Source organism: Zootoca vivipara, chromosome 6 (genome assembly GCF_965207765.1).
Source record: "Zootoca vivipara chromosome 6, rZooViv2.hap1.1, whole genome shotgun sequence".
NCBI classification, from domain to species: Eukaryota; Metazoa; Chordata; class Lepidosauria; order Squamata; family Lacertidae; genus Zootoca; species Zootoca vivipara.
The window spans coordinates 65,680,504-65,706,242 of record NC_142589.1 but is presented as its reverse complement, the minus strand read 5'-3'; the positions used below and the strand labels follow the sequence as shown (position 1 = coordinate 65,706,242).

Here is a 25,739-nt window from a genome sequence, read left to right as displayed (position 1 = left end):
CTCTTTTAAATCAGAACCAGTGAAGGCGGTGAAGGTCCTGTGTGAGTGCTTGGAGGCGGTTGGAGGATGGATGGCAGCTAACAGATTGAGATTGAATCCTGACAAGACAGAAGTACTGTTTGTGGGGGACAGGAGGCGGGCAGGTGTAGGGGACTCCCTGGTCCTGAATGGGGTAACTGTGCCCCTGAAAGACCAGGTGCGCAGCCTGGGAGTCATTTTAGACTCACAGCTGTCCATGGAGGCACAGGTCAACTCTGTGTCCAAGGCAGCTGTTTATCAGCTCCATCTGGTACGCAGGCTGAGTCCCTACCTGCCCACTGACTGTCTCTCCAGAGTGGTGCATGCTCTAGTTATCTCTCGCTTGGACTACTGCAATGCGCTCTACATGGAGCTACCTTTGAAGGTGACCCGGAAACTACAACTAATCCAGAATGCGGCAGCTAGACTGGTGACTGGGAGCGGCCGCCGAGACCACATAACACCGGTCCTGAAAGACCTACATTGGCTCCCAGTACGTTTCCGAGCACAATTCAAAGTGTTGGTGTTGACCTTTAAAGCCCTAAATGGCCTCAGTCCGGTATACCTGAAGGAGCGTCTCCACCCCCATCGTTCTGCCCAGACACTGAGGTCCAGCTCCGAGGGCCTTCTGGCGGTTCCCTCACTACGAGAAGCCAAGTTACAGGGAACCAGGCAGAGGGCCTTCTCGGTAGTGGCACCCACCCTGTGGAATGTGGAATGGCACCACTACCGAGAAGGCCCTCTGCCTGGTCCCCTGTAACCTCACTTCTTGCAGCGAGGGAACTGCCAGAAGGCCCTCAGTGCTGGACCTCAGTGTCTGGGCTGGATAATGGGGGTGGAGATGCTCCTTCAGGTATACAGGACTGAGGCCGTTTAGGGCTTTAAAGGTCTGCACCAACATTTTGAATTGTGCTCGGAAACGTACTGGGAGCCAATAAAGATCTTTCAGGACTGGTGTTATATGGTCTTGGCGGCCACTCCCAGTCACCAGTCCAGCTGCCGCATTCTGGATTAATTGCAGTTTCTGAGTCACTTTCAAAGGTAGCCCCACGTAGAGCGCATTGCAGTAGTCCAAGCGGGAGATAACTAGAGCATGCACCACTCTGATGAGACAGTCTGTGGGCAGGTAGGGTCTCAGCCTGCGTACCAGATGGAGCTGGTAGACAGCTGCCCTGGACACAGAATTAACTTGCGCCTCCATGGACAGCTGTCCCAAATGACTCCCAGGCTGCGCACCTGGTCCTTCAGGAGCACAGTTACCCCATTCAGGATCAGAGAGTCCTCCATACCAGCCTGCCCCCTGTCCCCCCAAGAACAGTACTTCTGTCTTGACAGGATTCAGCCTCAATCCGTTAGCCCCCATCCATCTTCCAACCACCTCTAGACACTCACACAGGACCTTCCCTGCCTTCACTGGTTCGGATTTAAAAGAGAGGTAGAGCTGCATATCATCCGCATATTGATCTGAAGAGGGGAGCCTGCTTTGCAATCATGCAGGGTGCTAAATGGCACAAGGAACTTGCATGAGTACAGCCAGCTCCTAAGTGTGGATATCCACCCTCTTAGCCCCCCCCCAAAAAAATGGTAGACTGGGCACAGGGGTGCAATGAAGAGGCTAGCAAGTGCATCTAACTCAGAGCAGGGCATTTAGTGAGGCATCCACCACCTGCACTTTCTGGAAACCGCAGCCATGGGGTGGGGGTGGGGGCTAGCTGGGTTTTCTGCCCCAGGTGAAGCCTTCAGAGTGCCGCCATTGAGGCTTCCACCCTGTGTGTGCGTGTGTGTGTACGAAAATGCATGTGGGTGGTGTGCCAAACTGTGTCTAAAAGAAAGCCCAGTTTCACCCCTGCTGGAAACACCTGAAGACATTTTTGTTCCACAGATTTTCCCAGCTGGATAAATGGGCCTTTGCTACAAGTGTCCACATTTGTTGGTCTTTGGTCTTGTTTTAAATGTATTTCCGTTATTATGTAAATTGCCTGGAGATAGCTTAGAAGGAGATTAATAAAATCACCGTCATATTTGCTCTCCTTCACACAATCCTAATTGTGGGGGTGAATCTGAGCATCAAAATGAGGTTTCAGGTGGCTAAGGTCCCGGAAGCAAAAGCAGCGGCATTCTCTCCCAGTTCTTGCTGATGCGTTGCAGACTGGCCCAATACACTGCAAGGAATGGTGTGCCAGTTGCTACCGTGTTTCCCCCTTTTTAAGACACCGTCTTATTCTTTTTTTTACTCAAAAAAACCCACGGTGTCTTATTTTCAGGGGATGTCTTGTACCTTAAGGCCTCCTCGGAGGGGCCAGGCAGCTGGCTCGGGGTGCTGCTGGGCGCTCTGTGCGGTGCTGCTGCAGCAGCCGGTTCCAAGCACCAAGGCAGTAGGCTGCTGGCTCAGTGCTCCGCCTGGTGCTGCTGGGCGCTCCGCTCTGCAGCTGCCGGTTCCGGTGGCGAGGTGGCAGGCAAAAAAAAAGGAAGAAGAAGAGGCCAGGCCGCTCTGCTCCCTCCAGCGCTGCAGGGTGCTCCGAGCGATCGGCGCTGCGGAGCGCTCCGCTCTGCAGCCGCCGGTTCCGGTGGCGGGGCGGCCGGCAAAAATAAATAAATTAAAGAGGCCATGCTGCTGTGCTCCGCCTGGCGCTGCAGGGCGTTCCGAGCGCTCGGCGCTGCGGAGCGCTCCGCTCTGCAGCTGCCCGTTTCGGTGGCGGGGCGGCAGGCAAAAAAGAAAAAAAAAGAGGCCAAGCCGCTGCGCTCTGCCCGGCGCTGCGGAGCGCTCTGCAGCCGCCGGTTCCGGTGGCGGGGCGGCCGGCAAAAAAAAAAGATTAAAGAGGCCAGGCTGCTGCGCTCCGCCTGGCGCTGCAGGGCGTTCCGAGCGCTCGGCGCTGCGGAGCGCTCCGCTCTGCAGCCGCCGTTTCCGGTGGCGGGGCGGCCAGCAAAAAAAAAAATTAAAGAGGCCAGGCCGCTGCGCTCCGCCTGGCGCGACAGGGCATTCCGAGCGCTCGGCGCTGCGGAGCGCTCCGCTCTGCAGCCGCCGGTTCCGGTGGCGGGGCAGCCGGCAAAAAAAAAAAAATTAAAGAGGCCAGGCCGCTGCGCTCCGCCTGGCGCGGCAGGGCGTTCCGAGCGCTCGGCGCTGCGGAGCGCTCCGCTCTGCAGCTGCCGGTTTCGGTGGCGGGGCGGCAGGCAAAAAAGAAAAAAAAGAGGCCAAGCCGCTGCGCTCTGCCCGGCGCTGCGGAGCGCTCTGCTCTGCAGCCGCCGGTTCCGGTGGCGGGGCGGCAGGCTGCCTCGGGCAGGCAAAAAAAAGAGAGGCCAGGCTGCTGGCGAGGGCGCTCCAGGCGCTCGCTGCTGCAGCAGCAGCCGGTTCCAGGCCCCTCTGGCTGGCTGGGTCCCGCTGGCTGGCTGGGGCGCTCGACGGTCTCGTTCTACACGGCATGGAGGTATGCCTTATTTTCGGGGGGTGTCTTATGTTTCACTAATGCTAAAAAATGCTGCCATGGCTTACTTTCTGACTACGTATTAAAAAAGGGGAAACACGGTATCTATTTATTTAATTCTAATTTTCAGTGCACCACTCTTTGCCATACATATTCACAAAGTGGTTTGCATATTGTTATCCATCAAAATAAGGTGGGGTTTAGAACCCAACCATCACAGGTAATAAAATAAAATAAAATAAAAAATAAAAATAAAATAAAATAAAATAATAAACAGACTGTGATGAGGCTGGAGGAGATATTGAGAAAGTTTCGCTCCCCACCTCCAACAGCTGTTTGGACTTCATCCCAGATGTTGGAAAGTGGCCTTAGCTAGGGAGTGGGAAGCTCAGGCCTTTCTATCTAGCCCCCCAAACTCTCCACAGGCCACACCTCACAACAGTCCCGCTTTGCACTTTTCTAGATTGTTTGTGCCTGGCAGGCAGGAATGTGCCCTTGAGCATGAGAATGTCTACTTCAGGCATCTCCAAACTGCGGCCCTCCAGATGTTTTGGCCTACAACTCCCATGATCCCTAGCTAACAGGACCAGTGGTCAGGGAAGATAAATAATAATAATAATAATAATAATAATAATAATAATAATAATAATAATTATTATTATTATTATTTATACCCCACCCATCTGTCCGGGTCTCCCCAGCCACTCTGGGCAGCTTCCAACAGAAGAATAAAACACAATAATCTATTATACATTAAAAGCCTCCCTGAACAGGGCTGCCTTCAGATGTCTTCTAAAAGTATGGTAATTGTTTTCCTTTTTGACATCTGTTGGGAGGGCATTCCACAGGCCAGGCGCCACCACCGAGAAGGCCCTCTGCCTAGCATAGCTGCCAAGTTTTCCCTTTTCTCGCGAGGAAGCCTATTCAGCATAAGGGAAAATCCCTTTAAAAAAGGGATAACTTGGCAGCTATGCTGCCTAGTTCCCTGCAACTTGGCTTCTCGCAACGAGGGAACTGCCAGAAGGCCCTCGGTCCTGGACCTCAGTGTCCGGGCAGAATGATGGAGGTGGAGACGCTCCTTCAGGTGAGATGAGAATTGTAGTCCAAAACATCTGGAGGGCCGAAGTTTGGGGATGCCTGGTCTACTTGCTTGTCTGGATGAACGTCATGACAGAGAGAGGTGCATAGAAAGATGAAACCCACATTCCTTGCCCTGCTTACTTTTGCCTCTGACCCTGCCCACCACCAACATGTGTGCCCCCCTTGCCTCTGAAGGTTGCCCAGTAGGGAACATGGACCTCCGGCTGAGAAAAGGCCACCCAACCCTGGGTTAGCAGCGTAGATGCACAGGAGGGGTTGCTTCTGCTTCATACGCCACAGAGAAGGTGGGAAAAAAGAAGCAGAAACACGTCTCCAGGGAAGAGTGTAAGAAGGATAACCGGTAATGTGATGCAGGAAGGTGTGGGAAAGTATAGGCTGTCCTCAATCTTACCTTATGGCGGGCTAAGGCTCTTTGATCCAACAGCAGAGACCAAGAGGAATTCTAGGCTCTGTCGTCTGGCTAAGAGGGGGCTGAGGACGCTCTGAGAATAATACCACACCTAAGTTCAGTAAAGTAGGCTCAGATACTACAACAAAGGCACAGTTCTCTGATCCAGAACATGCTAACTAAATCCACCATTAGGCCAGGTGAGGAGAAATGCCCTGAGCTGGTGGCAGAAGCTCCTCAAAGAGTTACCTTTCCATGCCATCAGGGTGAGGGAGCACCACAGCTGGGGTGCCACTACGGAGAAGGCCCAATCTTGCTTCCCCACAGAGCAAGCAGCATCCACTGAGAAGGGCCTCCTCTGTTTAGCTCAAAGCCTAGGTGCCAATGTCCCATTGCTGAGCAACATCATGCAGAGCTCAGTGGAGTGGGAGGCCACCCAACTGGAAGAGCCTCTGAGGTCTACTTGCCTGGTGGCAGAGTCAGCATCCAAAGTCAGGTCCAGTCTTAGGGTTGGGTGAACAGCAATCCACATGGTCAGATGGTCCAGGGGTCAAGGAATCCGCTGATCATGGGGTCAAGACAAGCAGTAAGCAACAAGGTAGAGCCAGGAACTATAACCATTGTTTCCAGCACCTGACTGCTGCTGGAAGCTCAGCTTAGGAAAGCTGAAGCCAGCTAGTTCTCATCAGCACCTTCTCCTCTGAGTGCTGGAAGGCTTATCAGCTGCAGGTAGAGTCACTCTGTCTTCTCCCGCTTCAGGCTGCTGTTCAACAGGCAAAGCTGACTTAGCCCACAAGACTAGGCAAGCTAGTATGGGAAGAAGAGCTCCACCAGACCAAGTGGCACATGACGTCAGAAATACGTCTCAGCAACCTCACCTGAAGCAATAGTTGCCACAGTTCATAAACACAAGCAAGCCAGGTATAACAGCGAGACCACCCAGGCCTGCCTTCAGTAGCTCCAGAACTACTCTGGCAAGCCCTGTGGTTCCTGCTCATCATACACGTTGCATCATAACAAAGGACAGCCCGACAGCCCTCCATCTCCTATGACAACACATCTCCTCATGCAACAATGACCAATGTCAACTACTGATGCCCTACTCCTTCAAACTCATCCACCACACTCATGTAACATCATGAGGGTGGCAGTTATTCCAAGTTGTGCATAAGGAACCAAAGTATATCCCAGGGAAGACTCCAACAGGGGCTGTTTCACCACACAGCTGTCAGAATGGAGAGAGAGTCAGGCAGGTGCTCTTTGTGAGCCTGGCTGGGAAGAATTATTGCCTGGCTCCTCGTTCCTGGAAGGGGCACCATCGATGGCTACTGTCTATGAAGGTTATCAGCCTGAGGGGAAGTCGCCATCTTTGAGCTCACCCATCCCACGACAGACACCGCCAATAATAATTCCCTATGGCAGCTATCAGAATGGAAGGAATAGAGAGCCAGGGCCTCTCCATCAGCCTAAGGGGACGTCACCATCATCAGGCTCACCTGTCCCAGGAAATACACCATCAACAGCCAATCCCTACGGGAAATACCAGAATGGAATGGACAGAGAGCCCGGGGGGAAGTCGCCATCTTTGGGCTCACCCACCCCACAACAGACACCCCCAGCAGCCAATCCCTATGGCAAATTCCAGAACGGGATGGACAGAGAGCCAGGCCCAATCCATGAGTCTGTGTGGAAGCAACCAGCATTGGGTTACTGCATAGAAAGGCTTCGATCACTGATAGTTTCACCTCATAGTTATCAGGTGGGTTTGGAGAAAGAGGCAGGTCTTATCCATGAGCCTGTATGGAACCAAGCACCGATGGACTCCTCTGGAATGGAACCAGTCCCATCTGTGGTCATTCCACCACGCAGGTGTCGGAAGTGGGTGGATACACCTCTGGGCCCTCTCCATGAGCCCATCTGGACTCAACCATCCTTGGGTTCTTCCCTCTTCCTGCAAGCTCCAGCAGTGCCCATTGAATTTGGCAGCTCTCACAACTGGAAACGGAGACAGTACAACCACCTCTGTGCACCAGGCTCCTCACAACCAGGACAGACTCCATCAATTGCTTCTGTACCTTACAGCTGTCAGAAGGGGAAGGAGAGGGCATTAGGGCCACTTCATGAACCACCACTGGGGTCTTCCCTCCTACTGCAGACTCCGCCAGAGCCCATTGACTTTGGCAACTCTCACAAGTGGAATGGGAGGCTGCAGGACCCTCCATACACAGCTGAGTCCTCTCAGAAAGATCTGGTTCCATCAGTGGCCATTGCACCTGGCAGCTGCCAGAAGTGGAGGGAGAGGCAGCTGGGCCCACTTCATGAACCACTCTGGGACCAGCCACCACTGGGCTCCTCCTTCCTACTGCAGACTCCACCAGAGCCCATTCAATTTGACGATTATCACCATGGGTGGTGAGACAGCCTGACTATGTCAATGTACCTGGCTCCTCGCAAACCAGAGCAGACTTCACCGGGGACCATTCCGTACTGTAGGTGTCACCTGGGCCCACTCCATGAGCCTGCCTGGTGTCAGCTGCTACTGGGCTCCTCCTGCCTAGAACAGGCTTCATCTGTGGGTGTCATACCTGGTAAAGGTCAGGAGGTAGAGGGGAGACATTTGGGATCTCTCCATGAACCTCTCGGGGAGTGAGTAACATTGGGATTCTCTTTCCTAGAATGGACCTCACGAGTGAGCATTCCAGCTGCGAGGCAACAGAATGGAAGGGAGAGAACCTAGAACTTCTCCACAAACCTGGCTGGAACCAGAACCTGTGGTACTGTTCCCTCCTAGAACCAACTCCATCAATGGCTATTCCATCTGGTGTCTTTAAAAACAATGAACATACCTGAGCCTTGCAGTTGCTTGTTTCCTACTTTCTTCCATTGTGCCTTCTTTTTGTGTCATGCTTACTAGATTTTAACCTATCCTCTAGCAGTCTTGCCTGTAATTGAAGCACTTCTGCCAAGTGCTAGACATGACGAGCTGTTGCCAGCCCATGTAGAGAACACTGAGGGAAATTGACCAAATGCTCTGATTCAGTCGGCAGCTTCCTATGTGTCTATGTGCACCTGCCCTGCCACCCCACATTTCTTCTGTCCTGGCAAACTGAGCAGCACTAGGCAGCTGGATCTATTTAGCATTTGGTTTCCCACAATGCCCCTCAAGCGTCAGTCTAAGGAATTGTGGGAAATTCAAAGGCAATCTGCCATCTTACATGGTGCATCAAAACCATCCCCTACGACAACACATTTCCTCATGCAACAATGACCAATGTCAACAAAAACTACTGATGCCCAAGCCCTTCACACTCATCAGCCACACTCACACGACATCACAATGTTGACAGTTGTTGTAAACCCTGCATAGAGAATCACAATAAATCCCAGAACAGACTCCACTAGGGGCTGTTCCTCAGAGCCATTTTCAAAAGGGAAGGAAAGACAGTTCCTCTTCAAGAGCCTGGCTTGGTCTGTCATTAGGCTCCTTCCTCCCAGAAGAGACACCATAATTGGTGATAGCTCCCCACGGCAGCTGTCAGAAGGGGATGAACAAGGAGCTAAGCCCTCTCCAGGAGCCCGTCCGGGAACAACCACCACTGGGTTCCTCCCCCACAGAACTAATTTCACCAGCTGTTATTCCACCACCCAGCTGCCAAAATGGAAAGGCAGAAGAGTTGGACCCTCTCCATGAGTCTATCTTGGACCAACAGCCATTGAGCTCCTCCCTTAGGGAGCAGACGCCATCAGTTGCCACTGCACCTGGAAGTCACCAAAAGGTTTCTCTCCATGAACCTGCCTCAGAGCAACCACTGAATCCAGCCTGTCCCCTGCCTGACCCTCTCCATGAATCCTGCTTGGATCAGCAGTCACTGGGTTCTTCCTTCACAGCACATCCACCATCAGATGGAGGCAATCAGCAGGGGAATAAGAGATACCCAGGCCCTCCACGTGATCATGCCTGGAAGAAGCCACCTACAAGGTCCATCCCAGCATGCAGTGCTCAGACTGTATTAGCGGCCATTCCACCAGGCGGTTTGCAGAAGAGACAAGTGGATCCTTTACAGAAGACCACCTTGGGCCAACAGCCATTGCGTTTCTCCCCACCAGAGCGTGCTCAGTCAGTGGCCGTTGCTCCTGGCACCAGCCAGAAGGCGAATGTCCCACAGCTAGGTCTACTTCATGAGAGTGTCTGGGAGGAAATACCAGTAGGAAGCACCCACTTCCTGCAGACTGCAGTCGAGACCGTTCCACCTGACAGCTACCAGAACGGAATGGAGAAGCAGAAGGACCTTCCCCATGCACCAAGCTCCTTCCAACTAGATCAGACACTATTGGTGGCCCCTGCACCTGTCAGCTGTCAACAAGAGAAGGAGGGACACCCACAAACCCTCCAGGCTCCTGCTTGGTTTCGGCTGAACAGAGAGACAGGCCCAATCCATGAACCTGTCTGGGACTAACTGCTATGGGTCTCCTTCTCCTTCCTCAACGTGACTCCACAGGTGGGCCATGGCCCAAAGTGAGGGAAGCAAAAACAAGACCTTTTTCATCAGTCTAGCTGGGACCAGTAACTGAAGTCTCCTCCTTGAACTAGTTCAATCAGAGGCCATTCTTTCCGGTCTTTTTTTTTTTTTTAATGAACATACCTGAGCCTGGCATATGCTTGTTACCTATTTTCTCCACTGTCCCTTCTTTTTTACATCACATTTATCAGATTGCAAAGCATTCCATCAGAGGCTTTTGTTTTGTTTTAGCATTTTCTTTCTTTCTTTCTTTTTTTAAAAAAGCACAATTTTTCTATCAATCTTGCTCCAGCAGTTTAGGAGATTAACAGTCAGGCTAACTGCTGTACAACAAGTAGCAGAATTTTAAGAGCAAGAATGATATGTAATTTGAAAACAAGGAATAATATCTGAATGAACCGTAAGTAGCATCACCAGTGTCCTCCCAAGACATAATGTCAGGCTCCAAGGAATCGGCTTCCTTCCCCCTTGGCAGTAGATAAGCAGAACAAAGTGAACTGTTCTTGCCAGTTAGAATTCTTTAATAATTACAGTGAGAATGTATTCCTCTAAGAATGGTGGTGCTTCCAGTTAAGGCTACACTCCCCCCCCACCGTCCCTCTTAATCCACGTCACTCCTACATCTGCTAACCTGAGCTTGTAGCCGCTGTGCTTTCTGTTCAGCAACTTTCTCAGCTCTCCTAGAAGGTGGGGAGGGGGGAAGGGATGATGCTGTCCAGGGACTGTGAATCTGTTAACCCCCTCTCTTCCAGTGTTTCTTCTCCTGTTTCTCATCCAGTATTTCCCAGTTTTTCCCCTTCTGAACTATTCCCCTCTGCAAACCACTGTTCTAAATCTATACTGTCCTCCTGCTCCTGGGGAGATTCAGGGTCAGGGAGAGGAAGAAGGCAGCACCTACCATTCCTCCTCATTGTAGCCTTCCTCAGCACGGTCTCTGACACATAATGGTGGAGTGCATTGAAGGGTCATTTGTAAGGTTTCCAGCATCTTGATGGTCTCCTTCAGTGAGGTATGTTGCGCTGGGATTCCGTCTGTGGTGCCAAGTCCCCAGAGGCAACTACTGTAATGTTTCTCCCAAAACAATCCCTGTTGCTCGGTGCTTTGATTTGCAGGCAAATATCCCAGGTTCAATCCCTAGCATCACTGAGAAACACCCATGTCTCAGACCCCAGACAACTGTTGCCTCTCAAGTGTAGATGGATGGATTAGTGGTCAGATGCGCTATAAGGCCGCTTCCTATGTTTGGGAATCACCTAGGGCATCATTCCCATTATATATATTTTTTGATAGACTTTGTCATCTTCTCCATATTCTCTCTGTCCTTCTTTAGTATGACCATTTATTACATTCGTTAGTCCCAAAGTGACTTGATGAGATAAAATTCAATAGTTAAAAACAAGTACATGTAAAGCAGCAGAAAAAACAGTATAATATAAAATGCCTAAAATGCTCAACCATTAAATACTCATATCATTAAAATATGAGCACCACCATAGAGGTTAGCTTGGTTACAAAAGGCTTGAGTAAGTAATAAGACGATAGTTTGAAAACTGATAATGATGGTTTGAGGCATGTTTCCCTGTGGGGAGCACTCCACAGATGAGGGTCTACCACTGAAAAGGCCCCTTCTCACATGGCTACTGGCTACACCTTTTTTGGGTTAGGCATTTAGAGAAGGAGATCTTTGACTTTTGTCCATACAGTATTCCATTAAAGAGTATGCCATGACTCAGCTGGACCTCAACCCAAAGAAGTTCTCCAAGGAAACAACCAGTGTTAGCACCCGCCAATGAGAACACCCTCAAGAGTAAGAAGCATAAGTTGCTCTCTACCCCTCTTCAAGATCCATGCTCTGCTTCTGGAACCCCCAGCATTGGCCCCAGGTATCCATAGGAGGCAGGAGAAGGCGATCAGGAGCCCAGAGTTGGTGGTGTAGTGCCCAGCTCAAGGACTCTCTTCCTAGAATCCTACTCAGGAGGAGTAGGATCAGGCATGGGAGCTTGTAATGGATTGAGACCAAATTTAGAGTGAAGAAGTCTGCTGTCATATGAATCCTTCAGTGGGAGGAGTGGCTTCATAGTTCCGTGCAATATTGTGCATAAATCACACACTGTGAACACAGGTCCATTACTTTTGGTCATATGCATTCCTTGAAGCAGCAGTAGGTTAAAGGATACCAGTGGATCAACCATCAAATTAGAGGATACATGGTTTGTTTAGTTCCAATTTATGCTTTTGTATCACAGAGAAACAAAAATGCCACAAGGAGTGGTGCCAGTTATCATGGGACACAAAAACCCCTCAGCCACTTAACCACAACATCATGCAACCCTACATAAAGGCATATTTATCACAGCCAGGGCTGAAGACCCTGGCAGGCCCCACTACAAACACCTGCCACACCCATTTGCATTCCCCCCTCTAGCTTAGGATTCCAAGCAGCATTGACAGTTTAATGCTTCCCAATGCCCCTGAGCAAGGAATTGTGGGAAAGTCAAAGGGTGGCTAGACCCAGGCACTCATATCTGATCAGGGCCCTGCCAGCTCAGCCAAACAGGCCTTTCTTGATCCACAGAAGGAGGATGTCCACCAGAAAATACTTCAAGCCTACAGCTGGACTTGACCACAGCTACCATCATCAATGGCCTAGGCTTGGGGAGATGGTAATGGTCATAATGGCCAAATGCTAGCCAATAATTCCCCTTGTAAGCCATGTGGTTCCTACTCATCTTACATGGCACATCATATCAAAAGCCCTCCATCTCCCATGACAACATGTCTCTTCATGCAGCAATGACCAATGCCACCAGACACTACCAATATCCAAAACCTTCACACTCAAATGACATCACAATGTTGGCAGTTGTTGCAAGCTTTGCACAGAGAATCACAATAAATACCAGCGCATACTCCACCAGTGGTCATTCCACAGTGCAACTGTCAAAAGGGAGGGAGGGACAGACAGTTCCTCTTTGAGAACCTGGCCTGGTGCCTCCCTCCCAGATGAGACACCAGCCTTGGTGACAGCTCCCCATGACAGTGCCTGGAAGGGGATGAACAAGGAGCCTGGCCCTCTCCACGAAGCTGTCTGGAAACAACCACCATCGGGCTCTTCCCCACTAGAACATGTGCCATCAGTAATTGTTCCACCTCATGGCTATCCAAGGGGGATGAGACAAGAGATAGGTCCTCTCCATGAGGCTTTCCAGGAGCATCCAACTCAGGACTCCTTTGAGCCAGACTGGATCCCAACAGTGGTCATTCCTCCATGCAGATGTCAGAAGGGGATGGACAGACACGTGGGTCCCCTCCATGAGTCTGTCTGGGAGCAACAACCATTGGACTCCTGCCCTATACAGACAATTCCACCAGTGGAATTGCCATTGAGGTCCTCCTACAGAGCACAAACTCCATCGGTTGCCATTGCACATGGAAGCCACCAGAAAGGAAGCGGGAGATACCCAGGCCCTCTCCACGAACCTGTTTGGGAGCAACCACCATTGGGCTATTCATCTCCAGAATCCATTACACTGTGCAATCGTCAGACAGTGAGTGATAAGTTGCCTGACCCGCTGCATGAGTCTGTCTTGGACCAACAGGCATTGGGTTCTTCATTCACAGCTCAGTCTCCATCAGTGGCTGTTGAACATGGAAGCTGCCAGAAGGTGAAGCGGAAGTATCCGGGTCCTCTCCATGAACCTGTCTGGGAGCAAACAGATGCGGGCTCCTCTTTCCTAGCGCAAGTTCCATTAGTGCCCATTCCACAAGGCAGTTACCAGGAGGAGAGACGGCGGGACCCTCTCCATAATCCCACCTTGCCCCAACAGCCATTGCATCACTCCGTCCCAGAATATACTCGATCAGTGGCTGTTGCCCCTAGCACCTGTCAAAAGGGAGCAAAGACACACCTAGGCCCACTTCATGAGACTATCTGGGAGGAGCTACCATTGGGAGTCACTCCCTTATGGCAGAGTCCGCTGGTGATCATTCCACCTGGCAATTATCAGAAGGGGATGGAGAAGCAGGCAGGCGTTCTCCATAAGCCAAGCTCTTCCCGATCAGAGAAGACTCCATCAGTGGCCACTGCACCCGACAATGGTCAGAAAGAGAAGGGGAGAAACTTCAGCCCTCTCCAGGCACCTGTCTGGTTCCGACTGAACAGAAACCCAAGCCCTCTTCATGAGCCTGTCTGGGATTAACTGCCATTGGGGTCCTCCTTCCAAGAATCAGTGGCCATTCTGGAAGTTGCCAGAATAGGAGGAAGAGACAACTGGACCTTCTCCATGAACTTTGCTGGGACCAAGTCCTGTGGGGTTCTTTTCTCCTACAGCTGATTCCATCAGTGAACATTCCATTTGGTCCTTTAAAAATATGAACATACCTGAGCCCTGTGTTGTCTTGTTTACTCCACCATGCCCCATACGTTAGATTTTTATAAGACCAGCAGCGTAAAAGTCTATCATTCTGTTAAGTGCCTTACAACATGTAGTAGAATTTTGAATGCAACAAGTCATAAATAATGTGACCAAAGCAAAGCATCAGCAGCATCCCTGGTGCCCTCCCAAGAGAGGAGGGCATTGGAGGATACTGATAGTCTCTGGAATCCTGGTGGTCTCCTTCACTGCAGACCTCTTGGATACCATCTGCAGCATCAAGTCTCCAGAGGTAACCAAAATCTGTCCCCAAAGCATTCCCTGAAGTTTAGTGGTAGAGCTCATACTTTGCTTGCAAAAGGTCCCAGATTCACTCCCCAAAATTTGCAGGTAGGACAGCGAGAGATGCTGCTAGCCCCACCACATATGAAAAAAGCCTTCTTAAAACTGTTAAGGAATATTGGGAACTGATTTATAATGAAATGAAGAAGATGTTTAAAATAACCTTTGTTAAGAAACCAGAAGCTTTCCTACTAGGCATTACAGGAGTGGATTCACCAAAATCACAAAAGAATTTGTTTATGTACGCAACTACCGTCGCACAAACATTTTTAGCACAACATTTGAAAGAAGAAAGTTTCCCAGCTAAAGAAGACTGACAAGTTAAATTAACGGAATATGCTGAAATGGCAAAATTGACAATGAAATTAAGAGGAAGAGATGACAACAAATTTAAGGAAGAATGGAAGGACTTTATTGCATACATACAGAAGCAATGTACACAGGTTGATACATTAGCAGGGTTTTAAGATTACTTGTAATTTTATTATGAATGGACAACAAGTAATTCAAATGCTTAAAATTTCACAATGGACATGTAGTACGTTGATATACAATGGAACCAAGGAAGGGAATAGGGGGAAGTCAAACTGTTTTGCTTTGATTTTTTTAATTGTTTGTTTTGTTATTGTTATTGTTGGAAAATTAATAAAATGTTATGGGGGGGGGAGAGAGTGTTGTTCCAAGCTCAGACTGTGTGGCTTTCACAAGCCACTCTTGAGTTCCTATACCAATAATTTAGGAACTTTCAGCAATGTAACTAAGCCAAGTTTTACTGCCAAGTTTTACTTTACATTTCTGAATGGTGTATGAACCAGACCTTTGAACAGTTTGTAAGTAAAACAAATTTAAATGTAAGAGAGAGAGCAAGCGAGCGAGAGTGTGCTAGCTGCTGCAGACAATTTTGCAAGGAGATGGTGTTACAAGTCCTCTCTTCTGTACTTCCTTATCAGGGATGTTTCAATGCTCTTAAAAGACTTGGACAGGTTCATGACACAAATGTCCATATATTAATTTATATGTATATATGCCTTTGACAAAATCAAGACAGCAGGTTCCTAGGGCCCCACTAGCACTTCACATTGCAGTGTGACAAACTGCCTGGTAAGGAAAATATATATTCTAATAATTTATTGAACTCTTCCACTCCCCATTTTTATTCCCACAACTACCCTGTGAGGTATGTTAGTTAGGCAGAGCAACATTGACTGGCCCAAAATCACCCAGTGAGTTTTCTGAGTCAGGATTCAAACTGGCCCTGCATGGGCATTGGCACCAGACAATGTCATCCCTTACATATATCCTGGAGCATCTCATGCACGCAAAATGTGTGTATATGACTCTGTCCCAGCCAACATAGCCAATAGTGGGGAATGATGGGAATTGTATTCCAATGGCAACTGGGTGGCCACAGGTTCTCTTCCTTTGCTTGAAAGCTAATCACCAACACTTAGCCAAATTATGCCTCCTCCAGTGTGTTGTAAATGAGTAGTTAAGGGGCCTGGACTCCCTCTGTAACATGAGCACAGCAAATGTAGATAGGATTGAAGCCTTGCCTGTTGATTAACTGACTTTGAACCAATGCATTGATTAATTTAAGCAAGTTCCACTTGTGGACTAGATGACCCTTGGGGTCCCTTCTGACTCTGCAATTCTTTGATCCTAAGGCCCTTAGAGAAGGAGGTTTGAGGATCCCAAAGAGATAGTTTCGAGCACAAAATAATGCATGGCTTAACAAAAAAAGGCAAGCACTCTTTGCTAGAAGGAAATGTCATCTTTAATATTTTATTCTTCATCAAGTCTTGGCAATGTGGGGTCTTCTCATTCATTGCAGTGTTTTCCTGCAGGGACCGGCCCCACCATTTGGCACAGTGCCTTAGGCAACAGATGCCAACTCTCCTGAATTCTGGGCTGCTGTTCTCCTCTGTTGGAGGAGCTGCTTGTGCCACCTGACCCATCCTATTCTTGCTAAACTAGCCTATTGCTCTCAGGTCTGTTGGAGGATATTATCCTTTTGCCATGCCTTTTGTATGTTTCAGCTACCAGTCCTTGCAGTCCATTCATGATAGGAAACATTTAGTTGTCTCATTTTTAGATCAAGACCATCTGGAAAACTCCAGGGAACCTGTAACCCTCAAGATGTTGCTAGACTACAACTCCCATCATCATCATCATCATCATCATAGCTGCCAAGTCTCCCGTTTTTCAGGGGAATCCCCTGGATATTAATCTGTTTCCCGCTGTTATCCCGAATAGGAAAAAAATCCCAGAAATCCCCTGGATTTCCTACCTGCCAGGGAGGCTCCATTTCGGGTGCCGCTCTGCCCATGTCTGGGCACCGGAAATCGGGCAGAGCGGCACCGGAAGTTGCTTCTACGCATGTCTCAACATGCGTAGAAGCGACTTCCGGTGCTGCCCCGCTGCTGATCCCGCATTTTTCAGCGGGAGACTTGGCAGCTATGATCATCATGCCTGCTGCAGCTGTTGGTTGTTGGGAGTCCCACACTCCACACAATCTGGAGTCCCCGTTTTGACAGCATTTCTGTCTACAGTTTTGCTTGCCTCACCTCATATTGCATGACTGGAAAAGGTTCAGGAAAGGGTAACCGAGATGATCAAAGGGGCTGGAATGGAATGTTGGAAAATTCAGGGCAGACACAAGGAAACTTCTTCATGCAGCCCATAGTTAAATTACAGAGCTTGGCTCCCACAGGAGGGCACCACTTTGGACTTTTCAGAAAAATCCATGGGAGGTAAGACTATCAATGGCTACTAGCCTTGACAGCTATGCTCTCCCTTCCACGGTTGGAGGCATTAATGCTTCTTAATAACAGTTTCTAGAAATCACAGAAGGGAGAGGCTGCCTTTCTCACCGGGTCTTCCTTGTGGGCTTCCAGCTGGCTTCTGGTTGGAAGCTGGACTAGATGGGCCATTGTCCTGACCCAAAGGCTCTTCTTACGTTCTTATGGCATATTGCAAACTAGTTTCTTGCCCTTGTGTTTGCGGTGTGCTTTCAAGGAGGTTTTCAAACAAAGGGGGGGGGAGCAATCTCGCCCCCACCTCCTGCAGCCTAAACATGCGGAACACCACCTCCTCCTCGCACAACGAGCTCGATCCTTTTCCTTTCCAAACCCTTCCCCCTTCCCCCCAACCTGCCTCCAAGTAAAGCGCACTGTGAGTTGTGTGCGTCGGGGGCACATCCTGGCCACTAGCCGCTGACCCAGTCTTCCGCTAGAGGGCGCCACAGCCTCTCTCCCTCCTCCTCCGCCTCCTCCTCCTAGTCCCCGCAGCCATTGAGCGAATGGACTGGGCTCCGGAGCGCACGTTTCCTGCAAGGGAGAAGAAGCCGCGGCGGAGCACGCTCTGATCGTTGCAGTCCGGCGCCGGCGGGGTGCGAGTGGGCTGGAGCCGGGGAGGCGTCGCCGTGGGCCCGGCGGACTCGCGAGCCCCGCAGCCCTGGCCTCCGCCCTCCTCCTGCCTCCTCCTCGCAGCATCTCTCCAGCCCAGGAGAAGCAGCAGCAGCAGCGTCGCCGCCGCCGGCGCGCTCCTTGCCTTTCCTGCATCCTCGGGCTCGCTGCCGCCCTCCTCCACCTTCTCCTCCTCAGCCTCCTCCCCTGCCTCGTTGCTGTGGGTTTCTGGTTGCATCGGGAACAAAGGAAAGGCTTCCCCCCCTCGCCCTCCCTCCCTCCTTCTTCCCTCCCTCCCCCCTCCTTTCCTCCCGTCCCTCTGGACTCCCGACGGGCGTAGCAGCCGCAGCAGCCGCCGTGGGCGCCCCGATCGCCCCTTCCCAGCATGAAGGAGATGCCTCGGCTGCTGCCGTCGAGGCCCCGCCGACAGGGAGGGCTCCTGCTGCCGCTCTTGCTGCTCCTGCTCCTGGACGGCCACGTCGCCCGGGTAAGTGACATCTCCGACGCCCCCTCGACGGCACCCGGCCCTGCTTCCTTCCCCACAGGACGCGCCCCCTCCCTCAATGCTTCCAGGTTTACGTCGCTGCCTTCTTCCTCCTCCCCGCGGCTCGACGCCTTGCCTCTATCCTGACCTGCCGTGCCAAGTTTCCTTGACAGGGGGCTTCTTCGCCTTTCTGCCTCCCCCCCCCCCGGCCTTTCCTCCCGGGGGACCCTTAGGCGCAACAACCCGCACGCCCCGCCCCACCCTTCCTGACTGCCCCTCGGTAGGGGAGAGGAAGGAGCAGCTGCGGGTTTTTTGCATTCGTGGGGAAACAAGTGGCTCCCTGGGTGGGCGTGTTGGCTCAAGGAGCATAGCTGCCAAGTTATCCCTTTTTTACAGGGATTTTCCCTTATGCTGAATAGGCTTCCTCGCGAGAAAAGCGAAAACTTGGCAGCTATGTCAAGGAGGCGGCCTCGCTCTCTCTGCTTGGGTCGCATCTTGTGCGCTTTCTCCCCCCATTTCCTCGCTTAGCTCGACCTTTAGGCAGTTTTGGCTCAGCCACGGGTCCTCTCGCCCGGCGGGGCTTGCTTCCAGGTAAAACGTGCGCCTTGCTGCTAGATCGCAGGCGAGTTTCTTTGGCATTTAAGGCCCAGTCGATTGTGTTCAGCGGGGCATATTCCTTTGGAAAAGCACGCCTTAGGATCGCAGCCTTGCTTGAAAGTAAGAGCAGCGGGGCCTTACTCCTAGGTAAACGCGCGTAAGGACTGCAGCCTTATAGTGTCTCTCTCTCACCCTTTCTTGGATTTATTTTGTGAATGGAGCCTCCAGTGTCTTCTCTCTGGGACATGTTAGTGTTGCAGCCTTGTTTGGGAATAAGCCCCCTTAGTTCAGCCTCCCACATAACTGGCCAGGATCGCAGCTGGAGTTGCAAAGGGCTTTGTTGGGGGTGGGGAGAGAGGTGGGACCCCCCCCCAGTCTCCCGTTAATCTTCACGAGATTGCAAAGCTTCCAACAGACGAATCGTTCAGGCACGTCAGATGGTGGTAATAAATTAAGGCGCTTCTCGTTCTTCCTGGTCCCATATTTCCATTCTTGGGGGGGGGGTGGGGAGGTGGCGGCTTCCAGGCACTTGGGGAGGGGTGGGTGAGAGCCATATCTAGATGTCATTTGAAGGTCAGCTGGGAAGTAGGGTTACAAATATAGAAGGCATTCTCTCGTCTCCTTTGCAATTTCGTAGCTGTTCCTTCTGCGTGCTTTATTTTGGGTGGGTTTGCCATGGGGTGGGTGAAGGTTTATTCCCCCCCCCGCCCCTTTTCTCTCCCGTCTGACTTGCTGGAACTGCAGCGAAATGTTGGGAGGAGGCCGGTTTCTGTGGGAGTTGCTGTCCCTGCCTTTCCTCTCTAAGCTGATTCCCTGCCATTCTGTTCTCTGTGTGGGAGGGAGGCTGGCCGGCTAGTCCTATTTGTGTGTGTGTGTGTGTGTGTGTGTGTGTGTGTGCGTGCGCCAGGGGATGTGCCCCTGTCGACTGCATATCAATGCCCTGGGCCAGTTCTCTTGCCATTGCTTTCCTCTTGCCATTGCTTTCCCCCTCAATTGTCAAGCCTCCTGCCTGATGAAAATGCTGGCTGTCATTCCAGCAAATGATGGAGATGATGTTTGCTGATTGCTTCAAAGGGAAGGAGCGGGGTGAGGTTGGCCCATTGAGATTCTCTGCACGCAGTTTGGCCTCTGTGGCGCTCAAGCTCTTGCTAGTTTCTCTTTACCCTCAGGGCTTTGTCATTATTGCCTGTGGCACAAGCTGGGTCCCTTGCGTGGATGGGGGAGGAAGGTTGCTTAAGGCAGCCTTCCTACAACCTGGCCACTCTCTTGTGAGGACTACAGCTCCCATCATGCCATCATGCCAGCTGTGGCTGAAGGAAATCAGAGACCCAACAGCACCAGCTGGGGGAGGTTTAAGGCGGCTTACGCACCTTGTTTTCTCCAACTTACATTACATGGAATATTATGGGGGAAAGGTTATATTGCCAAGAGGGTTGAGGCGCTAACAGTTTCTTGGTTTGTAGGATGGTTGGTGTTCTTCCTGCCCCGCCCCCTGCCACTCATAGAATCATACAATTGTAGAGTTGGAAGGGAATCGAAGGGTCATCTAGCCCAACTCCCAGCAATGCAGGAATCTCAGCTAAAGCATCCATGACAGGTGGCCATCCAACCTCTGCTTGGAAACTTCCAAGGAAGGAGTGCCCAGAACCTCCCGAGGGAGACTGTTCCAGTGTCAAACAGCTCTTACTCTGGGGATCAGCGAAGATGATGCTTGGATTTTCCATGCGCTGCAGGCTTGGTAGCAAGAGGTGATGGTCCAAAGTAAAAAAATAAGACATTAATGCTCTAGAGACAAAGGCAATGGGGCATCTTCATAGGTACACGAGAAGGGCCTGCTGGATCAGGCAAGTGGTCCACCTGGTCCAGCATCCTGTTCTCATAGCACGCTTGGGAAACCTGCAAGTGAAATTTGAGCACAAGAGCACTCTCCCCTTCTGTGGTTTGCAGCAACTGGTGTTCAGAAGCAGGACTGTCTCTAATGGTGGAGAAAGAACATAGATATCATAGCTACGGTAATAGCCTTCAGCAGGCTTCTCCTCCATGAATTTGTCTAATCCTCTTTGAAGGCATCTAGGTTGGCAGCCATCACTGCCTTCTGTGGGAAGGAGTTCCATTGTATGTACTGAACAGAGAAATTCATTTCCCCCCCTGTCCTGAGTCTTCCAATATTCAGCTTCCTTGGATGGCCCACAAGGGAAGAGACATGCACACCATATATCTGAAGCACATTTAAGGCGCCTCCTTCACATCACTCAAAGAGAATCCTGCAAACTCTACTTTGCTGCTCACAGAGCTACAATTCCTAGCACCCTTAAACTACAATTCCCAAGTGTAATTTAAATGTATGGTGTGTACACAGCCCATAACTCTGACTGAGAACATATTTCATGTGAACAAGGTCCCTGGTGCAATCCCTGACACCTCTAGCTGCAAGGAACAGGTAGCAGGTGATGGAAATGACCCTTTACCTGAGACCCTGGAGAGTCACTGCCTATCAGAGGAGGCATTACTGAGATAGATGGACACATAGGTTGAAGATAGCTTCCTGTGCACTTCTGCTTTGTCCCTGTGCCATGCCATCTGTTTTGGGCCAAGGTGGAGGGTCAATGCCCTTTGTGGTTGGCATCATGCTGCACACTTGAGTTTAGCTAGATGCTTCGAGAGGTAGGGGGATCTCTAGCGTCAGACCCCCATGTGTATCATCCCTAATGTCTACTTGAGCCCTGCTGTTTAAAAGCCTGATTTATGCATTGTATTAAAATGTCGATGAGGTCACTCGGCAAAGCACTCTTATTTCCTTTAGCAAAAGTCAATGATGGGAAATGCCTAGATCATTTGTTTAAAAAAAAAAGGAAAAAGGAAAGAAAAGGTCACCCTCCATATTTGGCTGCTGCATTTTCTGTGTGCCAGAACAAACATAAGAACATAAGGAAAGCCTGCTGGATTAGGCCCATCTAGACCAGCGTTCTGTTCCCACAGTGGCCAAACAGAAGCCTGTGGGAAACTCTCAAGCAGGACCCTGAGTGCAAGAGCCCTCTTCTCTCCTGTAGTTTCCAGTAAGTAGTATTCAGAAGCATTACTCCCTGCAGCTGTAGAGGCCGAGTAAAGCCATCATGGCTAGAAGCCTCTATTATGATTTTGTCCAATTCTCTTTTAAAACCATCTAGGTTGGTGGCCGTCACTGCCTCCTGTGGCAATGAGTTCCATAGTTTAACTATGTGTTGTGTAAAGAAGTTCTTTCCTTTTATCGGTCCTGAATTTTCCAGTTGCTTTGCCATTATTCGGGGCCATTCCCAATTCACGAGAGAGTCCCTGCTTCTTTCTGTCCTTCCCAAATCCAGTTCCTGGGTTGGGGTGGAGGCTGTGTCTCTCTCATGCATTGTTAATCCCTAAACCATATCCAGGGTCCTGTTCCCTTTTCGTTCTCTATTGCCACCTTCCCAAGCCTGCTGCCTTCCAACTTGTATCACCCCTGACCTTTGGCCATCCTGTCTGGGGCTGATGGGAGTTATGATCCCAGCAGCACCTGGAGGGTGCCAGGTTAAGGAAGGTGGGTTCTGGCATGTTTGCTGCAGTGTAGGGATTGGGAACCAGTGGTCCTCCATATTTTGTTGGACTCACAACTCCCATCATCCCTAACCCTGCTGGCTGAGGCTGTTGGGAGCTGGAGTCCAACATTTGGAAGGCCGTAACTTCTCCCTCACAGCTGTAGTGAGACAAAGAAAGAGCCGGCTTCCAATATTCTGTCATAAATCCATATGTTACCTGCTAGTAACTGAAATAATAACCAGATGAGGTACTTCCTTTGGGTGAAGGCAATGGTTCTGGGCTTGATGTTCTCACCCCAGAGGCTTGTGGGAAAGCATCTTTCGTGAAGGGCTGTCCATTCACAGGAAAGGAAAAGTCCCCAAACTCAGACTTGTCGACACTATGAAGTCTGCGCTTGGCTTTAGAAAGAAGCAATGTACTCTAGGAACGGCTTCAAATAGCTGTGGGCCCCCGGATAATGTGGCTTTCTGAGCCTGGATGACAGGAAAGCAGGGAGGTACTGGGAACAAAATCAGCCGAGCAGCTGGAAGTACATAAAATATTTTTAGAGCAGAAATAACTTGTTTACCTCAGTGGTGGGGGACCAGTGTCTAAAAATTCCGCTGGATACACAATCCACTTCAGTCAAGTGCAGTTTAAAAACAAAAACTCAAATATCGATAGGGTTTAACTTGCTCTGTTTGTTGACTGTCGTCCGCCCAAAATATCCTCTTGTTTCTTTGGATATTTGCCCAAACACCCGAAAATTAAAGCTTCTAATAATCTTATTGATTGGAGGGGAGGAGGAGGGAATCCTGTCTTGCAATCGCTTCCAAAAGCTTCTAACAAATGTCTCCACGCACACCCCTCACCACCCCGTGTGCATGAGAACAAAACCTTGTAGGTGGTATAGAGAAGCAATGAGAAACATTGAGCAGCTGGAGACTGATACCAAGGGAGTCCAGCTTGAGTTAATGGGAGGACCGCTCTCCCCATCCCCCCGCCCCCCCCGCAGGGGTCGGCAGCTGTGAAGGGACTTGGTGCTGGCAAAGAGGTGGCTTTTCAAGCACTGCGGACAGCTGTGGAAAGTGGCTGGAGTTTTTTTATTCCTACCAGAGGGATGGAGATAAATTTTCTGCTGAACTGGGGTGGGGGTGGGGGGAAATGGGTGGATTTTGTTTCATTTCAGATTCTCATTTTTCTCAATCTTAAATTCAGGTCCGCACAATTCCACATCACTTGGTGATAATTATTATTTTTAAGTCCTGTTGAAAATTCACCAGTATTTCAGGGCAAATTTTACCAAATAAGATACATTTCCCTTTGTATGTTATTTTCATGGATATATGCAACAACAACAACAACAACAAGAAGTTATTTATTTATACCCCACCCATCTGGCTGGGTTTCCCCAGCCACTCTGGGCAGCTCCCAACAGAATATTAAAAACATGATGAAACGTCAAACATTAAAAACGTCCCTAAACAGGGCTGCCTTCAGATGCCTTCTAAATGTCAGATAGTTGTTTTTTTGTTTCCTTGACATCTGATGGGAGGGCGTTCCACAGGGCGGGTGCCACTGCCACCTCACTTCTCTCAATGAGGGAACCACCAGAAAGCCCTTGGCGCTGGACCTCAGTGTTTGGGCTAAATGAGACGCTCCTTCAGGTATACTGGGCCAAGGCCATTTAGGGCTTTTAAGGTCAGCACCAACACTTTGAACTGTGCTCGGAAACTTACTGGTTTTTCTTTGTGAATTAAAGTTCTCCTTCCTCCTTAGGAGCAAGTGGTGTGTTCATGGAGGGAGTTGGGGAGGAAGGAGAATGAATAAGAGCGCCGAGTTAAATTGTGGAACTCTCTCCCTCAGGATGCAGTAATGGCCCCTAGCCTGGAGGCTTAAAAAGAGGATCCAGGAAATTCATGGAAGAGAAATCTATCGATGGCTACTAGCCTTTATGGCTTGGCTCTGCTGCTTCTATGGTTGGAGGCAGAAGTGCTACTGAATACCCATTGCTGGGGGGGGGGGAAGAGTGCTTGGGGGTCCTGCTTGCAGCTTTCCCACAGGCAATCCGGTTGGTCACTGCAAGAATAGGATGCTGGACTAGATGGGTCACTGGCCTGATCCAGCAGCCTCTTCTTACATCCTTGTGAGAGATGCAGAAACTAGTTTGCCTTCAACTCTCGGGGAGGCTCTCTCATGTTCTGAACAGTTCTGTAACTCTGGGCTGGTGGGATGCCAAAGTATCTCCTTTGGTTGTGCTCCACTGCGTCAAGCTATGGCTCATTTTCTCATTGGGGAAGAGAAGTGTGTGTGTGTGTGTGTGGACACTGTAGTCATTAGAAAAAGAGTGAAGAACACTGGTGGAGTTCTGAGGCTTTCAGAATACAAAAAAATAAAAATTAAATTAAAAGAAAATGACTTGGGGGGGATTGTGTCCAAAACAGCCCAATGAGGACTGAAGGGGCCGCTAACAGCCGATAAATATGGACTTTTAAACAGGCCTAACATTGTCTGGCATATTGTCATAGACATCCAATTGAAAAGTAAATCTAAAACCAAATGGGCTACCCAATTATTTTTTAATGAACATCTCAAACAAGATAAGATGTAACTTTTAAAATTTTCCTAATGAGGCTGGTAAGCCGGATATCGAATCTGCAATTAGATGTGTAATTTTATTTTCAGGAGCAAATCTCTGCTTTATATGTGGCATTTCTCCTATAATAGATATCTAACTAGCTCTGTTTGCTTCCTTCTTGTGCTAGTATTTAACGTACTGAGCAAAATATTGTATTTCTCCATCCAACCATGGGCAATGTTGTTAAGCTAATAGCAGGGGTTAAACATTTTGCCTGGAGGTAAGTCGAAAACAAATTAAGTCTAGCTGCATACATTTTAAGCTGGAGTTGATTACTACCCCGCTTTCTGTCTGAGGTACATCAGGATTGGCTTCCTCGAGGCCAGGAATTTACTTCCTTCTCCAGTCTGCTGGGTGCCAAAAATTAGCCGGGTGCAAGCAATGACTTGGAGCCTGATCTTCATTGTCAGGAGAATCAAGTTGATCAGTTCTTGCTGGGCTGGGCTGCTTTAGGTCATGGCACAATCTTTTACCCACGGTTAATAGATTTTGAGTGGGCTGTGCTCTCTCATTTTCTGCAGCAGTAAGGTTTTCACTCTGTTACCTTTTAAGCCTTAGAGATCAGGACTGTATCTTCTCAGTACTACTCATCGTTACCATGTCAACTTGTGTTGAAACGTCTTTTCGATTTTTGATTAAGGGGGGCTGCAACGGGCAGATGGGGCTCTGTCTGCATTTGGCCATCACACTCAACCATGGTTTAGTGTTACGGGGGGGGGGATATCCCTCCTCTCAGGTTTGCACATTCCTCCATCTCTTCTCTTCTGGAGCAGTTACAAATAGGAAATTGAAAGCCTCCGCTTCTGTTTTAGATCAACCACAGTTTAATACATTGTCTGTTCCCTAAACTGTGTTTAATCTTAACTGTGGTTAGAGAAAACAAGTCAGGTTCATAACCCATGTGCTTGTGCTAATGAAATTCCC

General features: G+C 49.8%; 1 protein-coding gene across 1 annotated transcript in view; it reads left to right on the top strand.

Moving 5' to 3' along the window:
- Positions 1-17,447: 17,447 nt before the first annotated feature.
- The window catches only part of SDC3 (syndecan 3), a 96,056-nt gene continuing 87,764 nt past the window's right edge, over positions 17,448-25,739 (top strand). Inside the window, exon 1 of the mRNA XM_035118274.3 lies at positions 17,448-18,055. Within this exon, the coding sequence (XP_034974165.1) occupies positions 17,954-18,055 (102 nt within the window). The 5' untranslated portion in view covers positions 17,448-17,953. The remainder of the gene's footprint in view (positions 18,056-25,739) is intronic.